The sequence below is a fragment of the Schistocerca cancellata genome, chromosome 2 (assembly GCF_023864275.1).
Source record: "Schistocerca cancellata isolate TAMUIC-IGC-003103 chromosome 2, iqSchCanc2.1, whole genome shotgun sequence".
NCBI lineage: Eukaryota > Metazoa > Arthropoda > Insecta > Orthoptera > Acrididae > Schistocerca > Schistocerca cancellata.
In genome coordinates, this window is record NC_064627.1 from 371,337,290 (window position 1) to 371,364,895 (window position 27,606).

Sequence of the window (27,606 nt, forward strand, 5' to 3'; positions counted from 1 at the left end):
GAATTTTAACAATAAACCACATCTGATGCAGAACACCTCTTCTGCAGCATGTGCCATTGGAGTTGGCGAGCATCTTCAAGACAATTTTGCACTTATAAAATGAACCTGTAATGAAATGTGCTGCTCTTCCTTGGACTTTCTGTACTCCCTTTATCAATCCTATCTGGTATGGATCCCAGATTGATGGTATTCAGTCATTGGTCAAACAAGGGTTCTGTAAGCTACCTCCTTTGTCAATGGATTACATTGCCTGAGGATTATCCAAATGAATCTATCTTGCAGGTGTGTTGCCTGGCCTTAGTTTTATATAGTTGTTGAACTTTAAACTTTCCCATAGGTGCCCTCTTAGATATTTCATGGATGTGACTGCTTCCAGAGACTGTTTTTTAATTGTGTAATTTTACAATGATTAAGTGATGTCCAATTCGATTTCAGCACACAGTTTGTGAGGGATATCTGGATCAGAGGTACTTGGTTGAGGTTATATCTACATCTGCATACATTTTCCACAAGCCACTGTGTGGTGCATGGTGGAGGGTACCTTGTACGACTACTAGTTATTTCCTTTCCTGTTCCACTTGTAAATCGAGCAAGGGAAAAACTACTATCTGTATGTCTCCACATGAGTCCTATGTCTCTTATGTTAGTTTTTGATTAGCTTTTTGTTTTCTGTCACTTCCAAGTGCATGCCTTAAATGCTGTGAATGTATTTACAAAATGTTTAGTTTTAACTTTTTAGATTTGCAAATCTTACTATTTTACTTTGCATCTCACTATGTCTTAATGTCAAAGGTCCTTTTTGCTACAGTCTTTAAATGATATTTTTCCCAAGAAAATGCATCCAAGTTTCAAAAACTAGCGAGCCTTTCAAAATTTGTATCTAATCAGCGATCATCTAAAAAGACATGTTTAGTGAGGTTAGATTTTAAGATTGCATAAATATAGTCTTACAGTTAGTGGTATATTCTTCCATCTGCTTGCATTCATACCAACACTTTTCAATAACAAATATTAATACCAAATATTACACTTTTGTACAACATTTACGACATGTCAAGAGTCATAGATTCCAACAGCTAGCAGTAGATTTCTTCTTGTGAAATGTAAACCAAGCACTCCAGAGTTCTTTGTTCCATAGGAACGCAATAAATAACTTTCGCTCTTCTTTATGTCAGGGTTATGAGACACATTTACATCTTCTAGTGTCATTTCTTCAACAAGTCTTGTAAAATCCCACAGTTTAATTGAACAATCTAAAGAACCTGGAATAAGAAAGGAAACACAGAATTAATATTAAGTATTACATATGGTGAGACTCAATACACTCTAAAAGGGTTGCAAATCTTGTGCTTGTCCACATGGTAGCACAAAAGAGGAAAAAATGTTAGAACACAAGCATTTTTTTTATGAACATACCAGATGTTAAAATGTGTCCATCACGGCTAAATGCGAGGCTATGTATAGGTGCAGTATGGCTGCTGAGCTCAGCAAGAAGGTGTCCATGGGCCAAATCCCATATTAATACTCTGTAATCGGAGCCAGCAGATGCTAGGAATCGCCCTTCCACAGAAAAAGAAAGGGAATAGATGGGCGCCTGTCAAGCATATAAAATTATTTTATTATTAGTCTACTATATACACAAAAATACTTCAACATCACAGGACATGAAAAAAATTAAATGAAGTGTACCTTATGGCCTGTCATCAAACGAACATGACTGCCAGTAACACAATCCCAAAGACGAACCGTGCGATCACTTGATCCAGTTGCCACATAGTTTGAGTTTGGATGAAACTGAACACACTGAAATATCAAAATCAGTACATATCAGTTTAAACAGTTATGACACAAAAATCTGGACGACAGCATGAACTATAGCAGGTGGCCAGGAGAACAATAAGAAATACCATGCTACCAGAATTTCCAAACAATTGGTTGAGTTTCTTTATTAACAAACAGGCCTGTGTGCCACACACCCGATTTTCTTTTTTCTTTTTTTAGTTTTTCTCTTTATCAGTTTAAAAAAATACATCTCATAATGCAAATTTCATGAAAAATACAAAAATTCACTTACGTCAACATCTGAAAAATGACCAGCGAATATTCTTAAAGGCTGATGTTGATCTGTGGCCCAAAGTCGAGCTGTTTTATCATGTCCTGCTGTGGCAAAGTAGTAACCATGAGGGGCAAATCGTACATCCCACACAGGAAAACAGTGTCCTTTGTAGCACACCAAACATGTCCATGTCTGCAGACTCCACAGCCTGACTGAAAAGCAAAACTATGTGTAGCAGCTTTCACAAAGTATCTTCACTGCTTATCCTCAAAGTACACAAAATCACTGTAGATATCCACACAACATACACCGCTCATAGGAAAAGAGAGGTTCCTGCATTCCTGCTGGGCAGAAGAAATACCATCAAAAGACACAGTTGAGAGTCTTGGGTGTTAAGTCCAAATGTGGAATCACTATTCATTATAAAGTCTTATTGTGCCAGCAAAAATGGATTAGTGAAATACTTTGTAGCAGCTCAGTTACAAATGTGTGAGTAATGTCCACAATGGACACTGTCCAGCTTTCTAGTCCCTGAAAGCCCCCTAGGCAACTGTATCTGTAACTCATTTCTTTAGATTCCGAAGTGTTTTGGGAACCTATCATAGTGGCACAGTCTTCCCAAACATTTGTAATGTCTATGTACCACACCATTCTGCCTGCTGTGTACATTTATTGGAGTGCTTGTTTAAGCAAGCTGCTCATAAAAAAAGATGGACTGTTGCTTCACAATCTGTACAATCTAGAAGTCTCCCTCTATATCATATTTCTGAATTCTATGGGTGGGAAATTGATTCACAAGGCCATAACTAGTTATTATCAGAATTTTGGCCCAAATTTTTGCAAAGGACTGATTGCTGGGGCTGATATTGTGCAAGTGGATTTTTCTTCCTTAAAATATGAAGTGAAGTTGGAGATGTTTCTTTGTAAGACAATAACAATTCCAAACAAAATATATATGAGTTTCAATTTTTTTCTTGACTTGGATTTCACTTGAAATGATACATTTTCAGTGAGTTTTATTCTCTTCATGCCCTCAAAAAAGTCTTTCATAGTTATCTCAAGTCTTGTCAGTCACAGCCTTCTGTATCTCCTGAATCAAGTTGAGTCACCCTTCCGAACATTTTCAGAAAGACTTTGTTATGCTGCAAAGAAAAATCAGGACAATTGAACAAATCTGATCAAACTAGTTGGATTGAAGCTAGCAAGAGTTCCATTTGCCACTTTAATTCTTGGTGTGGTGTCACTGCCAGACACCACACTTGCTAGGTGGTAGCCTTTAAATCAGCCACGGTCCGTTAGTATACATAGGACCCGCATGTCGCCACTATCAGTGATTGCAGACTGAGCGCCGCAACACGGCAGGTCTAGAGAGACTTCCTAGCACTCGCCCCAGTTGTACAGCCGACTTTGCTAGCGATGGTTCACTGACAAATTACGCTCTCATTTGCCGAGACGATAGTTAGCATAGCCTTCAGCTACGTCATTTGCTACGACCTAGCAAGGCGCCATTACCAGTTACTATTGATGCTGTAAAACATGTACCGTCAAGAGCGATGTTCACCAATTATGGATTAAAGTTAAGTATTCCAACAGACACGTACTATTTTTGCTAGTCTCAATTCCTTGTCATGTTCCAGACCTCACGCCAGCCTGTGTGAGCTTAAACGCGTGCCTTTCAGCTTCCTGTCATAGTGGATTGGCTGTCTTGCCAGTCCACAACAGTTGGCGACGAGGCCAACTTGCGTTCGTAACTATACTGCCCTGATTTACTTGTGTAATGGCTTCGCCACAATCTCCAGATGTACTGTCCGAATTTTATCGCTTACAGAAACAGCGGACGCAGGTCTTATTGGATGCCCTTGGACAGCTCATCCAGGGTCAACGTGCAATGCAAAACGATGCAGCAGCCGCCGCTCCACCACTCCCGCAGCCACAACACACAGTTGCACCACCTTTTCATCCTTTTGATGCGGCACTGGAAAGCTGGACGGAGTGGTCACGGCAATTTGGATTCCATCTCGCCGCCTACAGAATTCAAGGTAATGAGCGGCAGCCTTTTTTGTTAGCATCCGTCGGCGTCCAAACGTACCGTGTGATAGTCAAATTATTTCCCCGACGCGACGTAGCAACTCTGTCCTACGACGAAATTTTGTCTGCATTAGATGCATATTTCAAAGAATCAGTCAATGCAGTTGCCAAACGATATACGTTCTTTCATACAAAACGTACGGCAGGTCAGACTAATCGGGAGTGGGTTGCAACCTTGCAAGGCCTTACTAGAGATTGTGCTTTTGAGTGTCAATGTGGACTCCCTTATTCAGATACTATGGCATGTGATGCAATTGCACAGAACGTTTCTGATGTTCGTATACGGGAACAGATTTTGAAACTAGTCAATCCCTCCCTTCAACAAGTGATGGACATATTGGATCGGCAGGATACACATGACTTTGCTCAGGAATCATTTGAAACTTCGCCACCCGTGTGTCAGGTTAACAGGTTAACCAGCCCGCCGGGCGAGCTGCACGGAACAGTAAACAGTCCTCGCGCCCGGCCGCGCCAAAGCCGCCTGGCTCTCAGCCACGTGTACCGCGCCAGCCAGCAAATGCAGTGAAATCATGCCCGCGGTGTGCTACTAGACATTCACGTGAGAATTGCCCGTCACGCCAGGCTATTTGCTTTTTCTGTAATAAAAAAGGACATGTTCAGAGTGTTTGCCAGAAAAAGCTCCGATCGGACGCTCAAAACCATTCCAGGCCCTTTGCTTCGCGCTGGAATCGGAATCGAACCAAGGATTCTCAGGCTCGCGACACTTCACCCATGGAAATTCATATAGTTCATTCCACTCTGCCCAGTGCCACTCTCTCTAGCAGTGACTGTGTTCATCCCACAAAAAGTGTGCATCGACATCGCCGGAAATCCTGTCAAGTCGCAAGTGATTCTGTACCAGTGTCGGTTCACATTGCACGAGACAGTAGCTCTTGTCGTCAGCAGGACAATAAACTTTTTGTAGACTTGGACATTAACGGCAAAGTGATACCATTCCAGCTCGATACCGGAGCTGCAGTTTCACTGATCAATCAAGACACGTACATACAGCTGGGCACACCTCCGTTGCATGCCGCAAATGTTAAGTTAAGTAGTTATTCAGGACAAGCGATCCCTGTGTTAGGACAGTGCAGCCTTCTTGCCACATACAAAGGACAAACAAAACTTGTGTCATTTTACGTCCTTCGTTCTTCTTCTGCAGTGAACTTGTTTGATTTTGATTTATTTCAGTTGTTTAACTTGTCTATAGTCAATCAGGTCCTATCAGTGAACCAGACTGTGCCTTCAGCCAGTGTTTCTCGTCTATCTGAAGAATTTGCAGACATTTTTGCACCGGGCCTCAGTTGCGCTAAGAACTATAAAGCACATTTGGAACTGAAAGTAAACGCGCAACCGAAATTTTTCAGAGCGCGCAATGTTCCCCACGCATTGCGTGATGAGGTCGCAAAAACATTACACGATTTGGAATCACAAGGTGTAATTGAACATGTGCAGGCTTCTCTCTGGGCATCAGCCTTAGTAATTTTGCAAAAACCTTCCGGCAAATTGAAACTTTCTGTGGACTTCAAGGCAACAGTGAATCCACACCTAGTGACTGCTACTGTTCCTTTACCCCGCCCGGAAGATCTTTTTGACAAACTGTGCCCGGGTAAATATTTTTCAAAGTTGGACCTAGCAGATGCGTACTTGCAAACACTGGTGGACGAAGAATCCCAGCGCGTTTTGGTGGTTAACACGCATTTTGGTTTGTACCGATTCAAACGTCTGCCATTCGGGTGTGCATCCGCCCCTGCATTGTTCCAGCAATATCTACAAACTGTTTGTGCATCGGTCCCTACGGCAGCAAACTATCTGGACGATATTGTGAGCTCCGGAAAGATGGAAGAAGAACATTTAGCCAATCTCAGAATATTATTTCAGGTCTTGCGACAAAATGGTCTTCGCTTGCCGAAGGACAAATGTGTGTTTTTTGCTCGTGACTTACCCTACCTGGAACATGTACTCAATGCCCAAGGCATACATCCCAGTCCTGAGCACCTCCGTGCCATACAAGACTTGCCTTCGCCGCAGAATTTGAAGCAGCTACAGAGTGTGCTGAGAAAAATTAATTATTATCATCGCTATGTGCGCCACGCCTCTTCCATTTCAGCTCCGCTTCATCGCTTATGCCGTAAAGGTGCTCCGTTCGTCTGGACGACGGAATGTGAACGTGCCTTTCGCCAGTTGAAATCGGCGTTGCTTTCCAATACTTGCCTTACGCCATTTGATCCCTGGAAACCCCTTTTATTGATGGTGCATGCATCGGATTTCGGGATCAGTGCTGTGCTTGCGCACAAAGATGGTTCGCACGATCGTCCTATTGCCTTTGTGTCCAAATTGCTATCGTCTGCGCAAAGAAATTATTCACAGATCTAGAAAGAAGCATTGGCTCTCGTATTTGGTGTTACAAAGTTTCATGATTTCTTGTGTGGTCGTCACTTTACCATCATCACAGACCACAAACCTTTGACATCGCTTTTTCATCCGACCAAGCCTGTACCCCGATGTACAGCGCAGAAATTCATTCACTGGTCTATTTTCCTCTCGCAGTACTGCTACGATATCTTGTATCGGTCCACTGCTAAGCACGGAAACACCGATGCGTTGTCCCGTTTGCCTGTTGCTGAGGATAGGGCATTTGATTCCTCTGAACTTGTTTGCTTGTTCATTGATTCGGAAACCGATGACGTGGTTGACTCATTTCCAATTGATTTTCGTCGTGTAGCTACAGCCACAGCTGCCGACCCTGTACTTGCTACCGTTCTGCGTCTTGTTGCTACTCAATGGCCCTTGTCAAAGTCACGGATCAGGGATCCATTGGTTTGCCGATTTTTTACTCACAAGGAGAGACTTTTTGTACGACGTGGTGTTTTGCTGTTGCGTTCTGATAATGATCAGTCCAGGGTCGTGGTCCCACGTTCGTTACAGTCCTCTGTCTTAAAGCTTCTCCACCAAGGACATTGGGGTATAGTGAGAACGAAACAACTTGCTCGTCAGCACTGTACTTGGTTCGGAATCGAAGCCGCGATTACGAATATGTGCTCTTCTTGCATGGTGTGTGCCGAACAACAATCTGCGCCACCGCAGCTATTCTTTGCACGGCCCAGAGCCACTTCCCCTTGGCAACGCTTACACATCGATTTTGCTGGTCCCTTCTGGAATGCTCGCTGGTTGGTTCTGGTCGATTCATTCAGTAATTTTCCTTTTGTTGTCCGGATGTCTTCCACGACGTCTTCTGCCACCATCCAAGCGTTATCCGCTATCTTTTGCATTGAAGGTCTTCCACAGACTATTGTTTCCGACAATGGCCCACAATTCATGTCCGCAGAATTTCAGTCATTCTGCAAGGCCAATGGTATTCAACATCTGACGTCCACGCCGTTTTCGCCACAGTCAAACGGTGCCGCTGAACGTTTGGTCAGGACTTTCAAGTCACAGATGTTGAAGTTGAAAGAGTCTCATTCTCGGGAGGACGCGTTATTGCTCTTTTTGTCCTCGTATCGCTCTCAGCCTCGAGATGGTTGCTCGCCGGCTGAGTTGCTTCATGGTCGCCCTCATCGCACCTTGATGTCTTTGCTACATCCGCCGCATCAGGTTCCTCTGCAGCGGCAGACACCTGCTTTTGCTCCAGGCGACGTTGTCTACTACCGCAACTATCGAGGTTCACGGCGTTGGCTCGCAGGGCGCATTCTTCGCTGCCTCGGCCGCGCTATGTATCTGGTTTTGGGGGCCTGTGGTGAGGTGCGTCGGCATCTCAATCAGCTGCGCCTCTGTCGTCGCACGGGATCTGCCGCTCCCCGTCTGCTTTCAGCGACAGTGCCGTCCGGTCAGCGCCCTGGGGACCCATGTACTGGCTCGCCTCAGCCCCAGGTGTTCCCGACGATGCCTTCCATTTTGCCCCATGGCGACGCACCGCCGCCGCCGCCTGTCCTCCCACCGGCGACGCCTGCAGTGGACACGTCGCTGCAACCACTGGGCGCCACCCTGGGTTGCGCGCTGCCGATCGCTTCCTGTGACCAGTTGTCCTCGCCATGGAACTCTTGCCCGCTCCGGACCACTTGTCGTCTTCGCCCGTCGGGTGCCCCGGCCCGATGGAGGTCGACCCTTCGGCCCCTCCTGTGTCTCTACGGGCGCATACACCGCATGTTGGTGTTCACCCTGAAGCAGGTTTTCAGGCGTTTCCTAGCTCCCCTCGGTCCGAATGGCAGGGTGCGGGTGGCACAGCCTCGCCTGTTGTTAGGCTCCCCACCTCGTCGCATACGTCAACATGGGGTCCTCCCCACGGCGGGCGGAAGCCTTATGCCACAACCGTCCGCCGATTTGCGGGGGAGGAATGTGGTGCCACCGCCAGACACCACACTTGCTAGGTGGTAGCCTTTAAATCGGCCGCAGTCTGTTAGTATATGTCGGACCCGCGTGTCGCCACTATCAGTGATTGCAGACCGAGCGCCGCCACACGGCAGGTCTAGAGAGACTTCCTAGCACTCGCCCCAGTTGTACAGCCGACTTTGGTAGTGATGGTTCACTGACAAATTACGCTCTCATTTGCTGAGACGATAGTTAGCATAGCCTTCAGCTACGTCATTTGCTACGACCTAGCAAGGCGCCATTACCAGTTACTATTGATGCTGTAAAACATGTACCGTCAAGAGCGATGTTCACCAATTATGGATTAAAGTTAAGTATTCCAACAGATACGTACTATTTTTGCTAGTCTCAATTCCTTGTCACGTTCCAGACCTCACGCCAGCCTGCGTGAGCTTAAACGCGTGTCTTTAGGCTTCCTGTCATAGTGGATTGGCTGTCTTGTCAGTCCATAACACTTGGTATACTTCATCATGCCTGTTATCGAAATACATGATCAATACCATCTGAATACTTTATTTTTGAAAGCAGAGTTTCTTTGTTCTTGGGGATGTTAGGATGATTAACTTTTCATCTGTCACAGCTTTACAACACTGCAATTGCAAAAAGATAAGACACAAAAATTGCTACTATGACGGATAGCATTTCCATGATCGAAGTGGTCCAATTAGGCATCACTGACTCAATATTTAAAATAATGTTAGGAGGGGAAGCACTTCTATACGAGAAACCCAATTAATGAAGTTGTCGAATGATGAATTGTTTCCAAACAGAATGTGAATGTTGTTAAGCTTGGAAAATATATCTAACAGCTGTTGTCTGTACAGGAATGAATGTTGTACAACCACCCACAGCAGGTCAGGTTGTCAATGGTTGGATGTTCTCTTCTGAAATCACTCTGAAAGCAGAAACAGAGCCATGTAGTCAAGCTTTTTATTGCTGACTCACACATTTTATTTTCTCATGATATCCCTATGATAACTCCTGCTGCTTTTTCAGTTATTCCCCTGGTTACTAAAGAGGATCACAGTAACTACTTTCCAATGGTTGGAAAATTGTCCCCTAGATTAAATAAAAAGATTAAGCTGATTCTTTCATTCCCCCTTTGAGAGTAATTTGGAAGCAGTAACTTCATCTAGTAATTATACAGATCAGTTTCAATTATTTTCTTCCATTTTTAATCCTCTGTCCATTTAAAGGAATACTGAATGTTCCATATCTAATAATCTTAATTATACTTTGTGAAGAAAGACAATGCTAAGCAGTGCATATACCGTATCAAAACTGGAACACCAAAGTACAATATGGTTAATTAGATTACACAAAAAAGTTGTATATCTCTACTAGACTTTGATTTAGAGGCCAGAGTTTAACATGAGAGTCAGCAATATGGACACTGACATAAAAAAAAAGTGTCTGGTGGATCCACACCTCCTCCACAATGAACAGCAGTGACAGCAATGCCAGTGGTACAAAGAAGAGCCACCTCCTGCCACACACATGCACACAGCAGTGCAATGTTCTCCTTTGAGCTTGCTGTTCTCAACCAGTTTTTCGTTTAGACTGTTCATTTGGTTAATGAATGGACTACAATTAGAGCTGTAAGTCTCACTGCTCCTGACGGGCTGTAGCTATTCTTCAGGCACTTAGTGGATTATATGCCGGAAGGCCTCTCTTAAAGCTCATGACAAATTTGAAGTAAATGGTTTTGAATTTTGTGACTGACAGAATAAAATTACGTAGAACTTTACATTGACAGTGAGGTGATCCATGGAAAGTTTCACTACATTTGAGAGTGCAGTCAGTATGGATCATACAGTGCAGAAACTGTCAGAATTATAGCAGCAGTGCACTGACTTACAGTACACCATGAGGTTCAAGAGAAGTAAGACAACCACTACAAGAAGCAGACCCCATGTCTGCTGTGGTATCTTCAAGCAGTGGTAGAGCATTCTCAGCTAGCAGCATCTACTTTGTCACATCATCTGCCACATTCTGATGCCTCCTACGATGACTGGGAAGTTTAGTAGTACAGGCTGATACTTCATTTCCAAGGATGTAATATTTATGATCTTAAGCTAAAAAGGCCGTATCTCTTTTACTACCCGTTGATTTTGATTGCTTGACAAATAATAAATCACATTTACTTCCCAGGCATGCATGCACAACCATTATTTAGCCTTGTAGCCCTTAAATGACCAGTTCCTGACATTCTATGGAACTGGGTTTACATTTCCTTTCTCAGCTCAATGTGGTTATCCTACACCACAATGCAAACCAGCATCTCAGCCTTTTTTGGCACTGGGCAGTGCCATGTACACTCCTGGAAATGGAAAAAAGAACACATTGACACCGGTGTGTCAGACCCACCATACTTGCTCCGGACACTGCGAGAGGGCTGTACAAGCAATGATCACACGCACGGCACAGCGGACACACCAGGAACCGCGGTGTTGGCCGTCGAATGGCGCTAGCTGCGCAGCATTTGTGCACCGCCGCCGTCAGTGTCAGCCAGTTTGCCGTGGCATACGGAGCTCCATCGCAGTCTTTAACACTGGTAGCATGCCGCGACAGCGTGGACGTGAACTGTATGTGCAGTTGACGGACTTTGAGCGAGGGCGTATAGTGGGCATGCGGGAGGCCGGGTGGAAGTACCGCCGAATTGCTCAATACGTGGGGCGTGAGGTCTCCACAGTACATCGATGTTGTCGCCAGTGGTCGGCGGAAGGTGCACGTGCCCGTCGACCTGGGACCGGACCGCAGCGACGCACGGATGAATGCCAAGACCGTAGGATCCTACGCAGTGCCGTAGGGGTCCACACCGCCACTTCCCAGCAAATTAGAGACACTGTTGCTCCTGGGGTATCGGCGAGGACCATTCGCAAGTGTCTCCATGAAGCTGGGCTACAGTCCCGCACACCGTTAGGCCGTCTTCCGCTCACGCCCCAACATCGTGCAGCCCGCCTCCAGTGGTGTCGCGACAGGCGTGAATGGAGGGACGAATGGAGACGTGTCGTCTTCAGCGATGAGAGTCGCTTCTGCCTTGGTGCCAATGATGGTCGTATGTGTGTTTGGCGCCGTGCAGGTGAGCACCACAATCAGGACTGCATACGACCGAGGCACACAGGGCCAACACCCGGCATCATGGTGTGGGGAGCGATCTCCTACACTGGCCGTACACCACTGGTGATCGTCGAGGGGACACTGAATAGTGCACGGTACATCCAAACCGTCATCGAACCCATCGTTCTACCATTCCTAGACCGGCAAGGGAACTTGCTGTTCCAACAGGACAATGCACGCCCGCATGTATCCCGTGCCACCCAACGTGCTCTAGAAGGTGTAAGTCAACTACCCTGGCCAGCAAGATCTCCGGATCTGTCCCCCATTGAGCATGTTTGGGACTGGATGAAGCGTCGTCTCACGTGGTCTGCACGTCCAGCACGAACGCTGGTCCAACTGAGGCGCCAGGTGGAAATGGCATGGCAAGCCGTTCCACAGGACTACATCCAGCATCTCTACGATCGTCTCCATGGGAGAATAGCAGCCTGCATTGCTGCGAAAGGTGGATATACACTGTACTAGTGCCGACATTGTGCATGCTCTGTTGCCTGTGGTTCTGTCAGTGTGATCATGTGATGTATCTGACCCCAGGAATGTGTCAATAAAGTTTCCCCTTCCTGGGACAATGAATTCACGGTGTTCTTATTTCAATTTCCAGGAGTGTATTATTGTATATAACTTTCAATTTGCACAAATACTGTAAAGCTCAAATGTTTGTTAAAGCCACCAACAGCAGAAACGTGCACCACTCTTTGAAACTAGCTGTGATAATGCCATCCAGGACAAGACAGCTACAGAAACTGCACCCTGCTCTATGCCTTAAGTCCCCTTGTTGGTATTTGGTGATACCTTCACAACACGCACATCTGCCCTCGAGGTTATTTACCATCTAATGCACTGCTCCTGCAGCACCACTGTACCCTCTAATGGCTACAGCTGTACTGCAGAAGAGTCACGAGTTCACATAAAGAAACCTTCAGCTTCCCTGCCCTCCCTTCATATGCCCAGAACAAGCTTGGTAATATTAGGCCGTACCCATCAAATTTAGTTGGCAGTTATCTTGTATATCTGACGGATGTCAAAGTGGTGGCAAGAGATAACATGTAAGTTGTCACTACTGAAACCATCACAAGGGAGTGCACAGTGGGTACACCCTTCCATCAGACTGCCTAGCAGTGAAAAGCATTGCTGGCTCATTGCTGTCTAGGCCATCACCAGCCACTTATAGAACCGTGCAGTGTTTTATTTTGAGTTTGCTGTTATCAACTGATAAAAAACATTTTGGATCTGGACTTTGATCTGCTTAATGAATGAACTATGGTTGGGAATGTGTTTATTACTGTTGCTAATGAACTTTACCTATTCTTCAGTAGCAAATGAATAATATTCATTGGATTTTTATGAGTGAGAAACAATACAACTGCCTAAAATTCTACATGTTACACTAATTAGACTAATTAGATGTGATAAATATATTCATACCTGTTGTATCTTCAGAGCAAGACAGCAGAAGACTCCTATCTGGACTAAATGCCACCCTGTACACAGGACCTGTGTGGCCATGGAAAACTCGAGATGTTTCAGCTGACCTGTCATCCATCATTCGGACCCACACATCCTCTGGAAATATAAAATATAACATACAAAATTTTCAGAAATAATCTTGAAGTAAATGATATTAAAAAGGCACATTTTTTCCCTCAAATCCAAAGAAAATTGTGTTTTTAGTTAAAGGTTCAAAAAAATAATTAATCAAAAACTATTAATTAACAACTGAAAAGAGTATTATTCCATCTGAATGACAGTGTCACGAGATAACTACTGAAAAACTTACAATTGCAAACTATACATGGCTCATATGTCATTATTGGTTCACAACACCCATTACATTGACTATTGCCTCTGGGGAAGGCTATAACAAACCAATTACCTTAAGTACAGCAGTATTAGGGAAAGGATAGTCTACTCACCATAAACATGACACATAGAGCTGCAGACAGGCACAACAAAAAGACAGTTACACATTTACATTTCAGCCAAAGCTTTCTTCAGAAAAGAAAACACACACACATACGCACACAAGCAAGCACACATCATGACGCCATCTCCAGCAGCTCTGACCAGTCTGCCCTGGCAGAGATGGTGCTTCAGGTGTGCTTGCTTGCTTCCACAGTACATCTCCTCCACAGATTTAGAGTGTAAATACTATAACCACTGTTTGCGGGAAAAAGAGGCGAACTTTGATATATATCACTAGTTTGTAAAGGGGTTATCTGGCATCCATGGAACGTGTCTTCAATATACAAGCCACAAGCAGGGATTGTTTGCTACATATGTCCAACATCAAATGCTTAAGAACACATGTACCAGTTTACTTCATACTGTCTTGAGGTTACACTGGTTCTCGAGGCATTTACGTCATAGTTATCCATGGGTCAACAGCAGCATCGTATAAATCTCGGCTTTTCTACTGTAGGATATAGCAATACTTCTGACTTATTAGGAAAAATATCACATTACCTTTAAGTTATATCGACGTAGTAGCTGTAACACAGCCAAGAGTGTCTGTTTGTTGGAAGCCATCTGTAGCTGTTTGGCTTACGATTAAAATTCTGTAGGGACGTCAACACTGACATTCTGCTTGCTTGCTTCTGTGTGTGTGTGTGTGTGTGTGTGTGTGTGTGTGTTATATTTTTTTGAAAAAAGCTTTGGCTGAAAGCTAAATGTGTAACAATCTTTTTGTTGTGCCTGTCTGCAACTCATGTCGTCTTTCTGGTGAGTACCAATCTATCCTTTTACTAATATCATTGATAGTCCAACCTGGAGTTCCCACTGTTTGATTTTATCTGAAGTACAGATAGATGAAAAATGGAGGAAGCAACAAATGTCACACAAGAAGGAATCATGTTGATGCAAGCAGTCTTCAATAAGATGCTGATTGAACAAATGTTTTAACTTTTCAATAGCTATGGGACAATCATTTGCTGCTGCAGACAATTTCATCAATGATGATTTACAGTTCAAAAGAAAGTGAACGTCAGTGAATTCCTAGTCAAGGTGATTTAATATCACAGTATTATAATACTGAAGCTAGACTCTTGTTGAATCGTGCTACAGCAAGTTATATTGCAGGATTACCAGACACTGTGTCTGCACTTAACCAGTACCAAAGCTATCTGACTGCATGTATAGGCCCTCATGAAAGAAACTATCGGCCTTTTTTTTTTTTTTTTTCTTCTTCAGAATACTCAAAACCTGTTTCAGTACTACAGGGCAACTGAAGAAAATAATCCTGCAGGCTCTACTATAGCTTATGTACCAATGGCTTCCAAGAAAAGGATTTTGAGGATACCCATGGAATCACAAATTTCTCTAAAAGACTTATCCCGTAAAAAAAAATACTGTAGCATAAAAGAGTTTAGACCTAATTAGACCTTGATTGCAATTGGTCTGAGAGAATGAGTATTTGTCAATCAGGAAAACATGAAAATTTTGTTACTGTGTAACAGTAATTTTTCCATGACAAGACAATAGAAATGAAGTCTTTATTATGAAAAGGATAGATTGCTACTCACCATGTAGCAGAGACATTGAGTTGCAGGTAGGCACAGCAAAAATACTGTCAAACAAGTAAGCTTTTAGCCAAAAAGTCCTTCATAAGAATTACACAACATATGCACACACATGACCACAGTCTCTGGCTGGTGAGGCCATGCCAAATTATTCATAGGTTATCTAGAGGAATCCTTCCTAACCACCCAGAATCCCAAACCCCTTACCTCAGTCAGATTCACTGATAACATCTTTGTGATCTGGATTGAGCGTGAAGACAGCCTATCCACAGTCCTCCAAAACTTAAACACCTTTTCGCCCATATGCTTCTTCTGGTCCTTCTCAACCCAACAAGTTACCTTCCTTGATGTTATCCTTTCCACCCCTCCAGCATGGTATTCCACCAGCCATAAAACTTCCACAATATCCTCGTCCATCCCCACACAACTCCTGCTGCCACCCCTTGCATCATGGCTCTTACGTCTGTAGTAGATCTAGATGCAAGACATGTCCCATACATCCTCCCACCACCACCTACTCCATTCCGGTCACAAGCATCACCTATCCCATCAGACACAGGGCTACCTGTAAAACCGGTCATGTGATCTAGAAGCTAAGCTGCAACCTCTGTGCGGCATTGTATGTGGGCATGATAAACAACAAGCTGTCTGCATGAATGATCAAGAAACAGCTGGACCACCAAGTTGCTGAGCACGCTGCTCAATACAATGTTCTTCATTTTAATGACTGCCTCACAGCATGTGCCATCTCTATCCTTCCTACCAACACCAGCTTTTCTAAATTTCACTGGTGGGAACTGTCCCTGCATTATATCCTATTTTCCCATAACCCTCCTGGCCTCAACCTTTGTTAGTCATTGTCCTTCACACATCTAACCTCTTCCGTGTTCCAGTTTCAGCACGACACAGCCCTCTATTCCACCAATGCACCCACAGTCTTTTTACTTCTCTCTTTTTCCGCACCACCCCCCTCCCCCCAAGCACCCATTTGTCTAACTTCCCGACCACACCTAGTTGCCCTACCCTCTCTCCACCTCATCCATGTATGCTCCCACAAGCAGCACTTTACTATCCTCCACCTCTACCCTGCTATACCTCCCCCTCCCCACCCCTGCCTCCTCCTTACTCCCACCACCCAGATTGCTTGTCCCTTCTTAATTGCTGCTGCTCACAGTTTGGCCTCAGCAACCAGAAACTGTGGTCATGTGTGTGTGAGTTGCATTTGATAGTGTGTGTGTGTGTGTGTGTGTGTGTTTTGTCTAATTCCAATGGACACCTTTTTGCCCTAGAGCTTACTTGTTTAACAGTCTTTTTGTTGTGCCTACCTGTGACTCGGCATATCCGCTATATGTTGAGTAGCAATATCTCTTTTTCATAATATTGTCATTATTCCATCCTGGACTTTCCACTGTTTGAAATGAAGTAATTAATGAATGGAAGATTTGAAAGTCTTCAAATTGGGTTTCAGTGGTTTTGAAGAGAGTGAAGATTGTTTAGAATAATTTAATTTTTATTTCATGAAGAGATCTTTTCTAGTTTAATTTTCTGTACTCAGTTTCAGAAATAAGGGTAGAAATTAAGTGGAAGCTTCCAAGCAGCATAATAATACAAGCATACAACTATATAAAACATTATTCTACTAGTGCAACTTAGTCAAAATATCAGCCCACGATATTTCAACAAATCTGCCAATTATATGTGACTATATGTTTCTTGATTTCTCAATGTTTTATGCATGGAATGGACGCAAAACTTTGTAGAGGACAGAACAATTGTCACCGACTCACCTCATGACCCACAATAGTACAAAACACTTTCTTGACCAATACTCACTCCCCTGAGGCCAATTGCAATTAAGGTCCAATGCTACACTATTTTGTTTTCTAAATATGGAATAAAGTTTTTTAGATAAAACTGTGATTCCCTAAGGATCCTCTAAGCCCTTTTTGCAGGAGAAAGTGGCATGTAAGCTAGGGTACAAGTTGCAGGCAGGGGTGTCTTTCCTGAGTTCCACTGTAGTACTGTAACAGGTTTTAAGTATTCCATATCAAAGGCAGTTAGTTTGTTTTAGGAGGATACCGAGAAGTACTCAGATTGCTTTGGTACTTTTCCACAGTACTGATAAAGTTCAGACACAGTGTCTGTTTATCCTGCTATAAAGAGGCAGTCATATTTGTAGAAACTGATGCAAATGCTAACAAGAAATAAAACAATCTATTTTTATTCACTTTTGAATAATGACAGCCTTTTAATTTCTTGAAAATGTAATACAGGCATCATAAACATTTTTCAATTTTTGTGGTTGCATCACATGTTGTCCACAACTACTTCCACATTTTCCCTCCTTTCTGGTGGTATTATGAACTCAGTGTGGCACAGCAGTCCAGTTATATTAATAATTTTTTTAGTGTTAAGCAAGAAGAATAAACAAAATTAATAAAACATAATAATGATATAATAAAAATGTGTTATGTACATAATTTGTCATTGCTACCACTGTCCTCCGGGAATGACAACTCTACATTTCTAATCCTCAACAGTCGCTCAATATGCCACAGAAAATCTGAGTTGATGGGCTTTCTCTCATTGGTTACCACTTATGCACCATTCCCATTCATCTGCTATGGTCAATCCAGTCCACATGGCTCTGATTCTTTCTCATGTGTATATATTTATTACATAGACAGTTTGTCAGAAAACACTCCATTAGGCTCTTCTACATCTCCCTGTCAGTTACTTTCAGTGTACCCATCTACAATTTTTTATAGTGTCCACTTCTGATAAATAGGGACTGGAAAATGTAACATCTTATTTGTGGCAAAATTTTCCATCTATTTTTGGCAAAATACACATCTATTTTTATTGAAATTTACAAAATGTCCTGTCTGGTGAGCAGTTATGTGGGTACCTCTGATGAGCTACAGCTTCTGAATATCTTTTGACACAGACCCACCCCTTAGTTACACTACTCTAGGTTTTATACTCAATGGAAATTAAACATGAATGAGAAGATATTTGGCTCTGTGTAGTGAAATTGAAGATGACATAATGTTTTTTATTCCAAGACCACTCCTATGCTCCCCACGCAGATAAATAACATCAATAAAGATGATCAAGGAATATTGTCTACCTGAACAACTACTAGAATTCAATATCAAGATGGATTTATTTCTACAAAACATGAATGATATGGAACATAGCTTAACATAATGATATCAATTACATTTATGCTCATGTTCATAAAATGGAGTGTACCACATATAGTTGACAAAGTCCACGAGAGGGTGGAAATTTGACTCTAATGTGATTTGATTATAGGTAATGTGACTGACAGTGATTGTGAACTGTTGACTGGAACAAACTACTGCAATGCACTTAAATTGGACAGCGACTGCTCCTGCTGTGAGCATGTGGTGAAATTCACTCCACAGGTTCCTAGTGTTGGTGGTGTGATGTGCTCACCAAGCACATGAAGAAATCTTGAATGTCGTGGTCAGTGTACCTCTGCATTGGGTTGAACAGTGGACATCCACCTCCACCTCTCATTCAGGTCCACCTTTATGCCCAGACTTTACCGCCCAAGCTCATATCAACTTCCTTCCTCCGAGGCACATGACTGAATCCTACACTTATCCATGAAGCAGACAAAATTCTCCCTTCCTCACACTTCATGTAAGACTGCGAAACACTCCACATGGAGTATGTGCCAAAAAGCTAAAAACCATAAATTGAAAATGGTATTGCTCTCCTGCACCAATCGCATATCACCATTCAGCCTCCCTTCATACAAGTGAAAAAACGGTGCCTCCAATCTTAACACATCTCAGGACGTTGAACAGATGTCCACTGTTACATTTTCTACCGTTACAGTGGGAAACCCAATCAACACACAGTTATTTTGCACATGTGGGACACAAAATGGCTTGTGTTCCTATGTGACCTTGAAAAAAAGGTGACAACTCTCTCAGCAACACAGTGTTGGACACCCTGAAGTGCCATCACATTTTGGCTGCTTCTGTGAAATCTTTTAATAGGTCTAAACAGATACCAATCTTACAGGACAGTTTCCAGGAAACACTGTGAGGACCCCAGCAGAAATGGCAGAATGCACACATCTCCTCATCTGAGAACAACTGTCAGTGCCTTGGTCCGTTGCATCTTACTTAAAGCAGTGTGGCCAGTGGATCCCCTATGGCTTAGGCTTCTGCTGTGCGAACGCCCCAGACAGAGTCTCCCTTTGCTCATTGTAACTGCTCTCTCAACCAGCCTTGTTCTCCAAACTGACACCAATAAAAATCCCCCACCACAGTCATGGCTGTCCAACAAAACATGCTCAGTTCCACTACCTCAAGTAATTTTGTGCACCTGGATACCATTGATTTCAGTATTGCAACCACTATCAACCATTTTTAATATTTTCACTGACCATAGACCTTTCCCAACCTAATGAAAGTACCATAACTGTGTCTGCTCGACTGAACAACTAAAATGGAAAAAAGGCGGATCCAAAGGACTTGCCGTCTTTGAAATTCACAGTTATTTTGTTGTTGTTAAGTGATTAGATACACAAATGTAAAAGACTGTCATGCTACATCTGTGAAGACAAGGTCTCAGTGCTTTGAAACTGACTGCTAAGAAAGTGCTGGTTGAGAAACTTTTTGACAGGAATATTTGCTTTTGCAAAAATTTCAACCATTTTCTTCTGAAATGGTCTTTGTTTTCTTCTTTTCTCTCTATTTATGCTTTCAACAAATGATTGTTCTGTTGAGAAGCAGCAGGATTTTCCTGCCTGTGAACTGAATACATCTCTTATTTAAGGTGTTCCTCAACATTTTTTTCTTTTTCCAATAAATTTAATGATTACAAAATCTGGAGAATATTAATTTCAATCTTTCAGGGGCATTCATAACCATGAGACCCATGCTTGAACTGCTACAGAGTGAAGCAGCATGACACTTAGTGTAGAAGTGGAACTGATAACAACTCTATTCAAATGTTAGGAGAAGAATTTATGCTAGTCCATGTTTGTGACAGGTTTTGTTTTTCAATCACTCTAGTGCAGAGTGCATACAATATATACTGGTAGATGGCTGTGAGTGTACACAAACTAGAATTTTGACCACCAGAAGTGTTCCAGCAAACTCTGAGTGTCTACCCGCCCCCCCCCCCCCCCCCCCCCCCCACACACACACACACATACACGCCGTGCCATGTGTGAAAGTCATGTTAACTGTAGGGAAAAAAATCCTAAGACGATTTGAAGTTTGAACACTGAGCCATTGGAACTATTTGGGCTCAGGCTAAACTATAATTTACAACTGCAAACTACAGTGAGATCCAAACCTGATTTTATGGTAACAGATTTCACACTTAATATTGATGGACAGCTGAATAAACACTCATCTCCCAATGTCATAAAACATTTAATAAGTTCTGAAGAAGCTTCTTATTTGCCAGCTTCTTAATAGACCACCATATGATTCCACTGTAATAAGTCAAATTTACAAACTACAGTATGGCATCGTGGTTCAATTGAACAGTCAAAGTCATTTCCAGAATCAACACCACACACACCTTTGGCAAAGGTCTGTGCACATTATGAAAGCTAAGTACTACTGATAACTGAATTCTCTGGAGATAATGTAATATAGGTGGGCATAAAATGAGATGATACTAACGTAAGAAGTGAATCAAAAGAAACCCCATGAAATATGAAAAAGGAAAGGTAAATAAACATGATAAAAAAGGAAGGATGGTTAGGGTCTAACGTCCCACCAATGGTGAGACCATTGTAGATGGAACGTAAGATAGCATAGGACTGTAATGGATCTGGGAGATGTGTTATTTTCTACCGGATTTGTCGATACCAAATTGTAAATGTTTTCTTATATTTTTTGTCAGAATTTTTTATTATAATTTGCCTTATTATATGTTAATTTACTTATATTTTTTAGAGCGAAAGCATACTGATTACTATTAGTAATGTGTCGAAGAATAGCAAAGAGACTGATTACAAGTGGAAGATTGTGTGTTGTGTAAAATGTCTTTGACGCTGGAGTCGTCTTTGACTGTACTCAGTCGGCAGTGAACTCGTGGTGTGTGTTGACGGTAGAACACTGTGCAGGTCGCCGTCATAAATAATTTTGAATTATGTTACTATTTTTTTAAAATAAACTCTAAGAAGAAACTACATTCGAAGAAATGGTATTTGAAGCACCAAAAATGTGGCAAACACATTGAACCAGGTCATTTCTGCAGCCGACAAAGATGCATTGTGGAATCATACTTCAACTAGACAACTGAAGCCAAGACTAATATCACCTTGTATACATCTAACGGAAAAGGTACTGTCACGAAATATGCCAAATTTAAGTAAATAAAAAATAGTGAGCATATTCCAACTTTGTGTCTCACCGAGATAGCATATTTCAGGACACAAATGAAATCAGCTTGGATTTTTCAGAGGAACTATCCCAGCTTTTGCCGTAAGTGATTTAGTGAAATTATGGAAAACCTAAATTTGGATGTCAACGTGGGGATTTGAACCCTGTTCCCTTTAAATGTGAGTCCACTGCCTTAATCACTGGTGCCATTTGGTTCAGTAATAAACATGGATATTTAATTAAAAGAACAGGCTTGAAAAAATGATGATAGCAGTGGAAAGAAGGGGTAGAAGTAATGAATAGTAATTACAAACCATAACTGGGGGGAGGGGTAATTATCAATGTGATATTTTTGAAGTTATCCTAGTATGATAACTAGTATGTTTCTGATTTCTGGATAAGTTGATGATTTCATTTTGTGCACAAATAAGCAAAAGTCTTATTAAATTCCATTAATTCAAAAAATAAATGTATGTCAAGAATTTCAATATCTTATAGTTGTTTCAAACCTGCTTCTCTATCAATGTCCTGAAGTTGCTCTGCTGATTTCATTGCCCTCAGTTTTTGAGGTACAAGGGTCCAGATTTTTATCACAGAGTCAGCAAATCCAACTGCCAAGAGACTTGAGTCTTCTGCAATTTCTGCGCTTGTGACCCTGCATCAACAACAACAACAACAAAAATAAATAAATATATAAATAAGAAACAAAAGTTTTCAAAACTCAAAGGAAAGTGGGTTTCAAACATAAAACTTATTTCAAAAATGCTTCAGTGCGGTCAGCTAGAAATTACGCTGCCGTAAGACGAATAGCTCTTCCATCAAATATAACTTCACCAACAAATCATTATTCATAAATTAAGAGATGGGGTGTCCAGCGATCCGTCATTTTTTTCATATTCGAGGTCTTTTCCAAGTCTTCTAAGGCAATTTATTTCCTAGTTACTTTTTTTATTAAATTTGACACTAATACACCCTTTCTTTCAAAAGTATGTATTGATAATTATGAGAATATCTATAATTAATTACAAAATGTTTCTTTAGTAATATAACTTAGAGATATGAACTAAATTTTTATAAAATGTTAAATACTATATTTTGATTTACAGATATTGGAAAATATCAAATAACAAATTACAAATTCTGTTTGTACCCACATCACTGAAGTGCCAAAGAAACTGGTATAAGCATGCGTATTCAAGTACAGAGATACAAAAACAGGCAGAATACGGTGCTGCGGTCGGCAACACCTATATGAGACCACAAATGTCTGGCGCAGTTGATAGATCGGTTACTGCTGCTACAATGGCAAGTTATCAAGATTTAAGTGAGTCTGAATGTGGTGTTATAGTCAGTGCATGAGAGATGGGACACAGCATCTCCAAGGTAGTGATGAAATGGGGATTTTCCCATACAACCATTTCACAAGTGTACCATGACTATCAAGAATCCGGTAAAACATCAAATCTCCGACATCGCTGCAGCCGGAAAAAGATCCTGCTAGAACAGGACCAACGACGACTGAACACAATTGTTTAACATGACAGAAATGCAGCCCTTCCACAAATTCCTTCAGATTTAAATGCTGAGCCATAAACAAATGTCAGTGTGCAAACAATTCAATGAAACAGCATCAATACGGGCTTTCAGAGCTAAAGGCCCACTCATGTACCATCGATGACTGCACAACACAAAGCTTTACACCTCGCCTGGGCCCATCAACACCGCCTTTGGATTATTGATGACTGGAAACACATTGCCTGGTCATATGAGTCTCGTTTCAAATTGTATCGAGAGGATGGACACATACAGGTATGGAGACAACCTCATGAATCCAAGGACCCTGCATGTCAACAGTGGGCTGTTCAAGCTGGTGGAGGCTCTGTAATGGTGTGGGGCATGTGGAGTTGCAGTGTTATGGGACCCCTGATATGTCTAGATCTATCTGATCATCTGCATCCATTCATGTCCATTTTGAGTGCTAATGGACTTGGGCAATTCCAGCAGGACAATGTGCCATCCCACACATCCACAATTGCTACAGAGTGGCTCCAGGAACACTCTTCTGAGTTTAAACACTTCCACTGGCCACCAAACTCCCCACACATGAACATTGTTGAGCATATCTGGAATGCTCTGCAACATGCTGTTCAGAAGAGATCTCCACCCCTCTTACTCTTATGGATTTATGGACAGCCCTGCAGGATTCATGGTGTCAGTTGCCTCCAGCACTACTTCAGACATTAGTCGAGTCCATGCTACATCGTGCTGCGGCACTTCTGTGTGCTCGCAGGGACCCTACACAATATTAGGCAGGTGTGCCAATTTCTTTGGCTCTTCAGTAGACTTAAATTATTACTTGCTGATTGAAATGAGCAATAGAGATGAATAAATCATTCCTTGAAATTTTCTATATCTGCCAAAATCTCTGAGGTTTCATTCAACATATTTACTCTTTTTGTTTCTAATTCTTTGACTTCAGCTTGCTTTTGTTTGTTCAGTAATCATTTCTCCTTTCCTCTTTCACCATCCTTCTCCTTATTTTTCATATTGTCTTTGTACAAAGAATGTGCATTGCGGAATCAGCGAAAAGACTTTTGTAGATGTTGAAATAATCAACTCTATTAGCGAATCTGTCATATATATATGTTTGAGCAATAAGGCATTTTTTTGGTTTAATTCAAACAGTGTGTGGCATTGTATTAAGTAGTCATTATGCAGTACAAAGTCACTTGTTTGAAGCTGATCTGTGTGGATGCATGAGTGGAAAAATGATGAATAAAGAAGCTACTCTTGGTCCATACATAACTCCATTAACAAAGGGAGAAGTGAAAAATATTATTATAAATGCCATGCAGTGCTGCAAACGGATGAAGATGGAAATAGGTGAGCACACTGATGATGTGAATAATTACTTAAAACTGATAACTGTATTAACATTGTAAAATCAGACACAATCATAAATGTTTAAAATGTCATTCGTCTGCTCCTACCTGAACAGTTGTGTTACAACAGCCTTGATTTATTTTCATTAGTACAAATAAGCATCACATTTACTGTGCACATCTCTATAAATGTGCCTCCATGAAAGCTTGTTATTCCTGTATGTCACTTCCACCACAGCACTGCTTCCCTGCACCTTTTGTCACCCTGTGGCTGCCAGCTGCCTAAGCATTCATTCCATTGCTTTGAAGATTATTAGCCCTCTGCTCAGTGAGGTGACCATGCAAGGATTCACAAGCTATCGATTTATCGTCACAAGATGGTGGATAACCCGAAGGTAAACTGAAGGCTATCTTCTTCAGCCATAATAATATGTCAGTCTGTCACCACTGAGCAGTCGTTCTGTCCCATAGGTCTGTTCAATATATATCAGTACAAGTTGGTAATCTTCAAAACTATGACATTTTGTTTTCGACTGCTGCAACAGCAATGATCTAACAGTTGTTATAATAAGTGTTACAACAGGGTTAATTTAGTTTCAGATATTGTATTAAATTGTGCACAAACAGCTCTATAAAGTGTTTTTACAAAATGTATTAGTTCTGTGTGTTAGTTCCATCATAGCAGCTTTGTGTCCAACTTGGAAGTAATGAATTCCCCACTCTCCCCAGCCCTCATGTGCTAGCACCAGTCAGCTGCCTTGGATCTCTGCCTCATGTGACAGCTCAACAGGAATACAACAGTCATAAATCTTTGTGTACACACTGGATCACAAACAGGTAGTACGTCTACAACATGTAGATTTTCCTTTGAATATTCAAATGCTATTTGAAACATCACATATGGTTTAAACTGAGAAACATCACATATGGTTTAAACTGATAATAATATGGACTGGATAATAATAATATGGACTGGATACACTGACAAAATTTTAAAAATTGAGTTTTTTGAATAAAATTAAGGGTTTTCCCCAATTTTGAAAATTTCCAGCTCTTTTCAATTTTTCAAGATTGCAAGGTTCACTGGACATCCTGAGAGACGTGAATCTAAGAAATATTAATTACTGGACTCCTGCTTGTTAATGCTGACTCAGGTGTGTTGAACATCAGAGGCAATATTGTGTCAACATATAATATCTGGAAGTAAGTTTTATGCACTGAAGACTAGAATCGTGTGAATCAGTAGCATTCTTTTCTGTAAAGTTAAATCATTTTATTTTGCAGCAGGAAAGACAAGCACTTTATAGATTATTGCACACATTTGGGTTGCCTCCTTTTCCAAATTTCAAATGTCAATTATGTGACACTGGTATCTGTTGCAAGATTTTGCCATGAATGGACTACTACTTAATTTCACATCACAATATGTCACCAGCATTGCCAGTTCCAACTTTAGAAAAGTTCTTTTCACAGTTCTTCATTGGATTTTATAGGCTTAAATATTGTCGAATTTCTCACTAAAATTACAATACTGACAGCCAAAAATAAAGCATTTCAGATCAAAAAAATAATAAACTTATCTGCTATTGTTAGTATCATTAATAAATGAAGTTGTTACTCAATCAGTGAAAACACTGTCACATTTTATTTGCAAGGGAGGAGGGGGAGGGGGGGGATGTTAACATAAAAATAATATAAAAGCTGACGAGGGCAGGTGATTTACAACCAAATATGATGGAGGGAAAGAGAGGTAGAAAAAAGGGACACATTAAGTGCATAGTATATACCCTGTTTTTTTGTCAGTAATTATATAGGAGGAGTTCCCTATGTCAAAGTTGTGAAATTTCTAGGGTCTTTATTCTCTTCAGTCTAGTTCTTAAAGAAACAGTTCTGGTTCTTAAACATTGAATATTACAACAGAAGGGTGTAAAGTACTTCCATCTGAATGACATTATTTGCGGTAACATCTTAATATGAAAATAAGCAATTTAAAACAATACGTAGAGGTAACAGAACAGCTATTTACTTTTTATTATGATACTTACATACTGTGAGAGTTTAGTAATGTGTAGAAACATATGGATGGAAGTGAGTCTGGACCTAAAGTTACCCGTTTTGAAGCCTCTCTCATAGCCTTAGCCTTCTCTACTTTGTCTGCATCCTTCCTGGAAATAATACAAAACATTCATAAGGACGATGGTATATACACATTTTTATTCATTTAACAAATAGAAAAAGTCCAGCACAAAGTAACCCTGAAAATTGTAGTTTGATTGAAGGAAAGAAGATTCAGTTTAACATACCATCAACAATGAGATCATTAGAGACGGAGATCAAGCTCGGATGTTATCAAGAACGGGGAAGGAAATTGGCTATGCCCTTTCAAAGGGACCATCCTGGCATTTGCCTGGAGTGATTCAGGGAAATCACAGAAACCTAAATCTGGATGGCTGGATGCAGGTTTGAACCATTCGTCCTCCCAAATGCAAGTCTAGTTTGCTAACCACTAAGCCACCTTGCTCAGTAGTTTGGTTGAAAGCTATGAACAAAGCCCAGTAGGAAGTCCATAGCTTCTGCACATAAACTCCACAGTTTTGTTGTGCATAGAAGATTGAGACAGGAATCATATATAAAAGGCCAAAGCTGCAAAGTTCAGCTAAAGGCTGTCCAAGAGCTGATAGACACTATTCTGTTTATATTCTGGAGTTCTTTGTAAGTAGGGTTTCACAGGATAATTGGCATCTATCTTCAAGAATCTGCCAATTGAGGTTTTTCAACAATTTTGTGATACTCCTCCATGAACCAAACAATCCTGTGGCCATTCGTCCTGCCCTGCTCTGTATACATTCAGTATTACCCGTTAGTTCTATTTGTTATGTGTGCCATATATCTGAGCAATATTTCAGGATGCGTCACATGGATCTTCTTCATAGACTCATTGCTTCTTCCTAGTACTACCAATGAACCGAAGTCTGTAACATACCTTACCTACAAATGAGCCTGTGTAATCATTCCATTTTAGATCCCTACAAATTGTTAATGCCAGGTATTTGTTTGACTGATTCCAATTGTGACGCAATGATGTTGTTCAGACTATTGCTTTTTGCAAAGTGCATAATTTTACATTTACGAACATTTAACACAAGCTGCCAATCATTGAATCAATTTGTAACCTCTTCAAGATCTGACTGAATATT

At 41.5% G+C, this 27,606-nt stretch overlaps 1 protein-coding gene across 1 annotated transcript in view; it reads right to left on the reverse strand.

Moving 5' to 3' along the window:
• Nucleotides 1-942: 942 nt before the first annotated feature.
• Nucleotides 943-27,606, reverse strand: part of LOC126161771 (transcription initiation factor TFIID subunit 5) — a 64,687-nt gene continuing 38,023 nt past the window's right edge. Inside the window, exons 6-12 of the mRNA XM_049917839.1 lie at nt 26,455-26,574; nt 22,037-22,182; nt 13,055-13,192; nt 2,075-2,268; nt 1,690-1,803; nt 1,417-1,594; nt 943-1,262 (exon numbers count right to left, since the gene is read on the reverse strand). Of these exons, the coding sequence (XP_049773796.1) occupies nt 1,054-1,262; nt 1,417-1,594; nt 1,690-1,803; nt 2,075-2,268; nt 13,055-13,192; nt 22,037-22,182; nt 26,455-26,574 (1,099 nt within the window). The 3' untranslated portion in view covers nt 943-1,053. The remainder of the gene's footprint in view (nt 1,263-1,416; nt 1,595-1,689; nt 1,804-2,074; nt 2,269-13,054; nt 13,193-22,036; nt 22,183-26,454; nt 26,575-27,606) is intronic.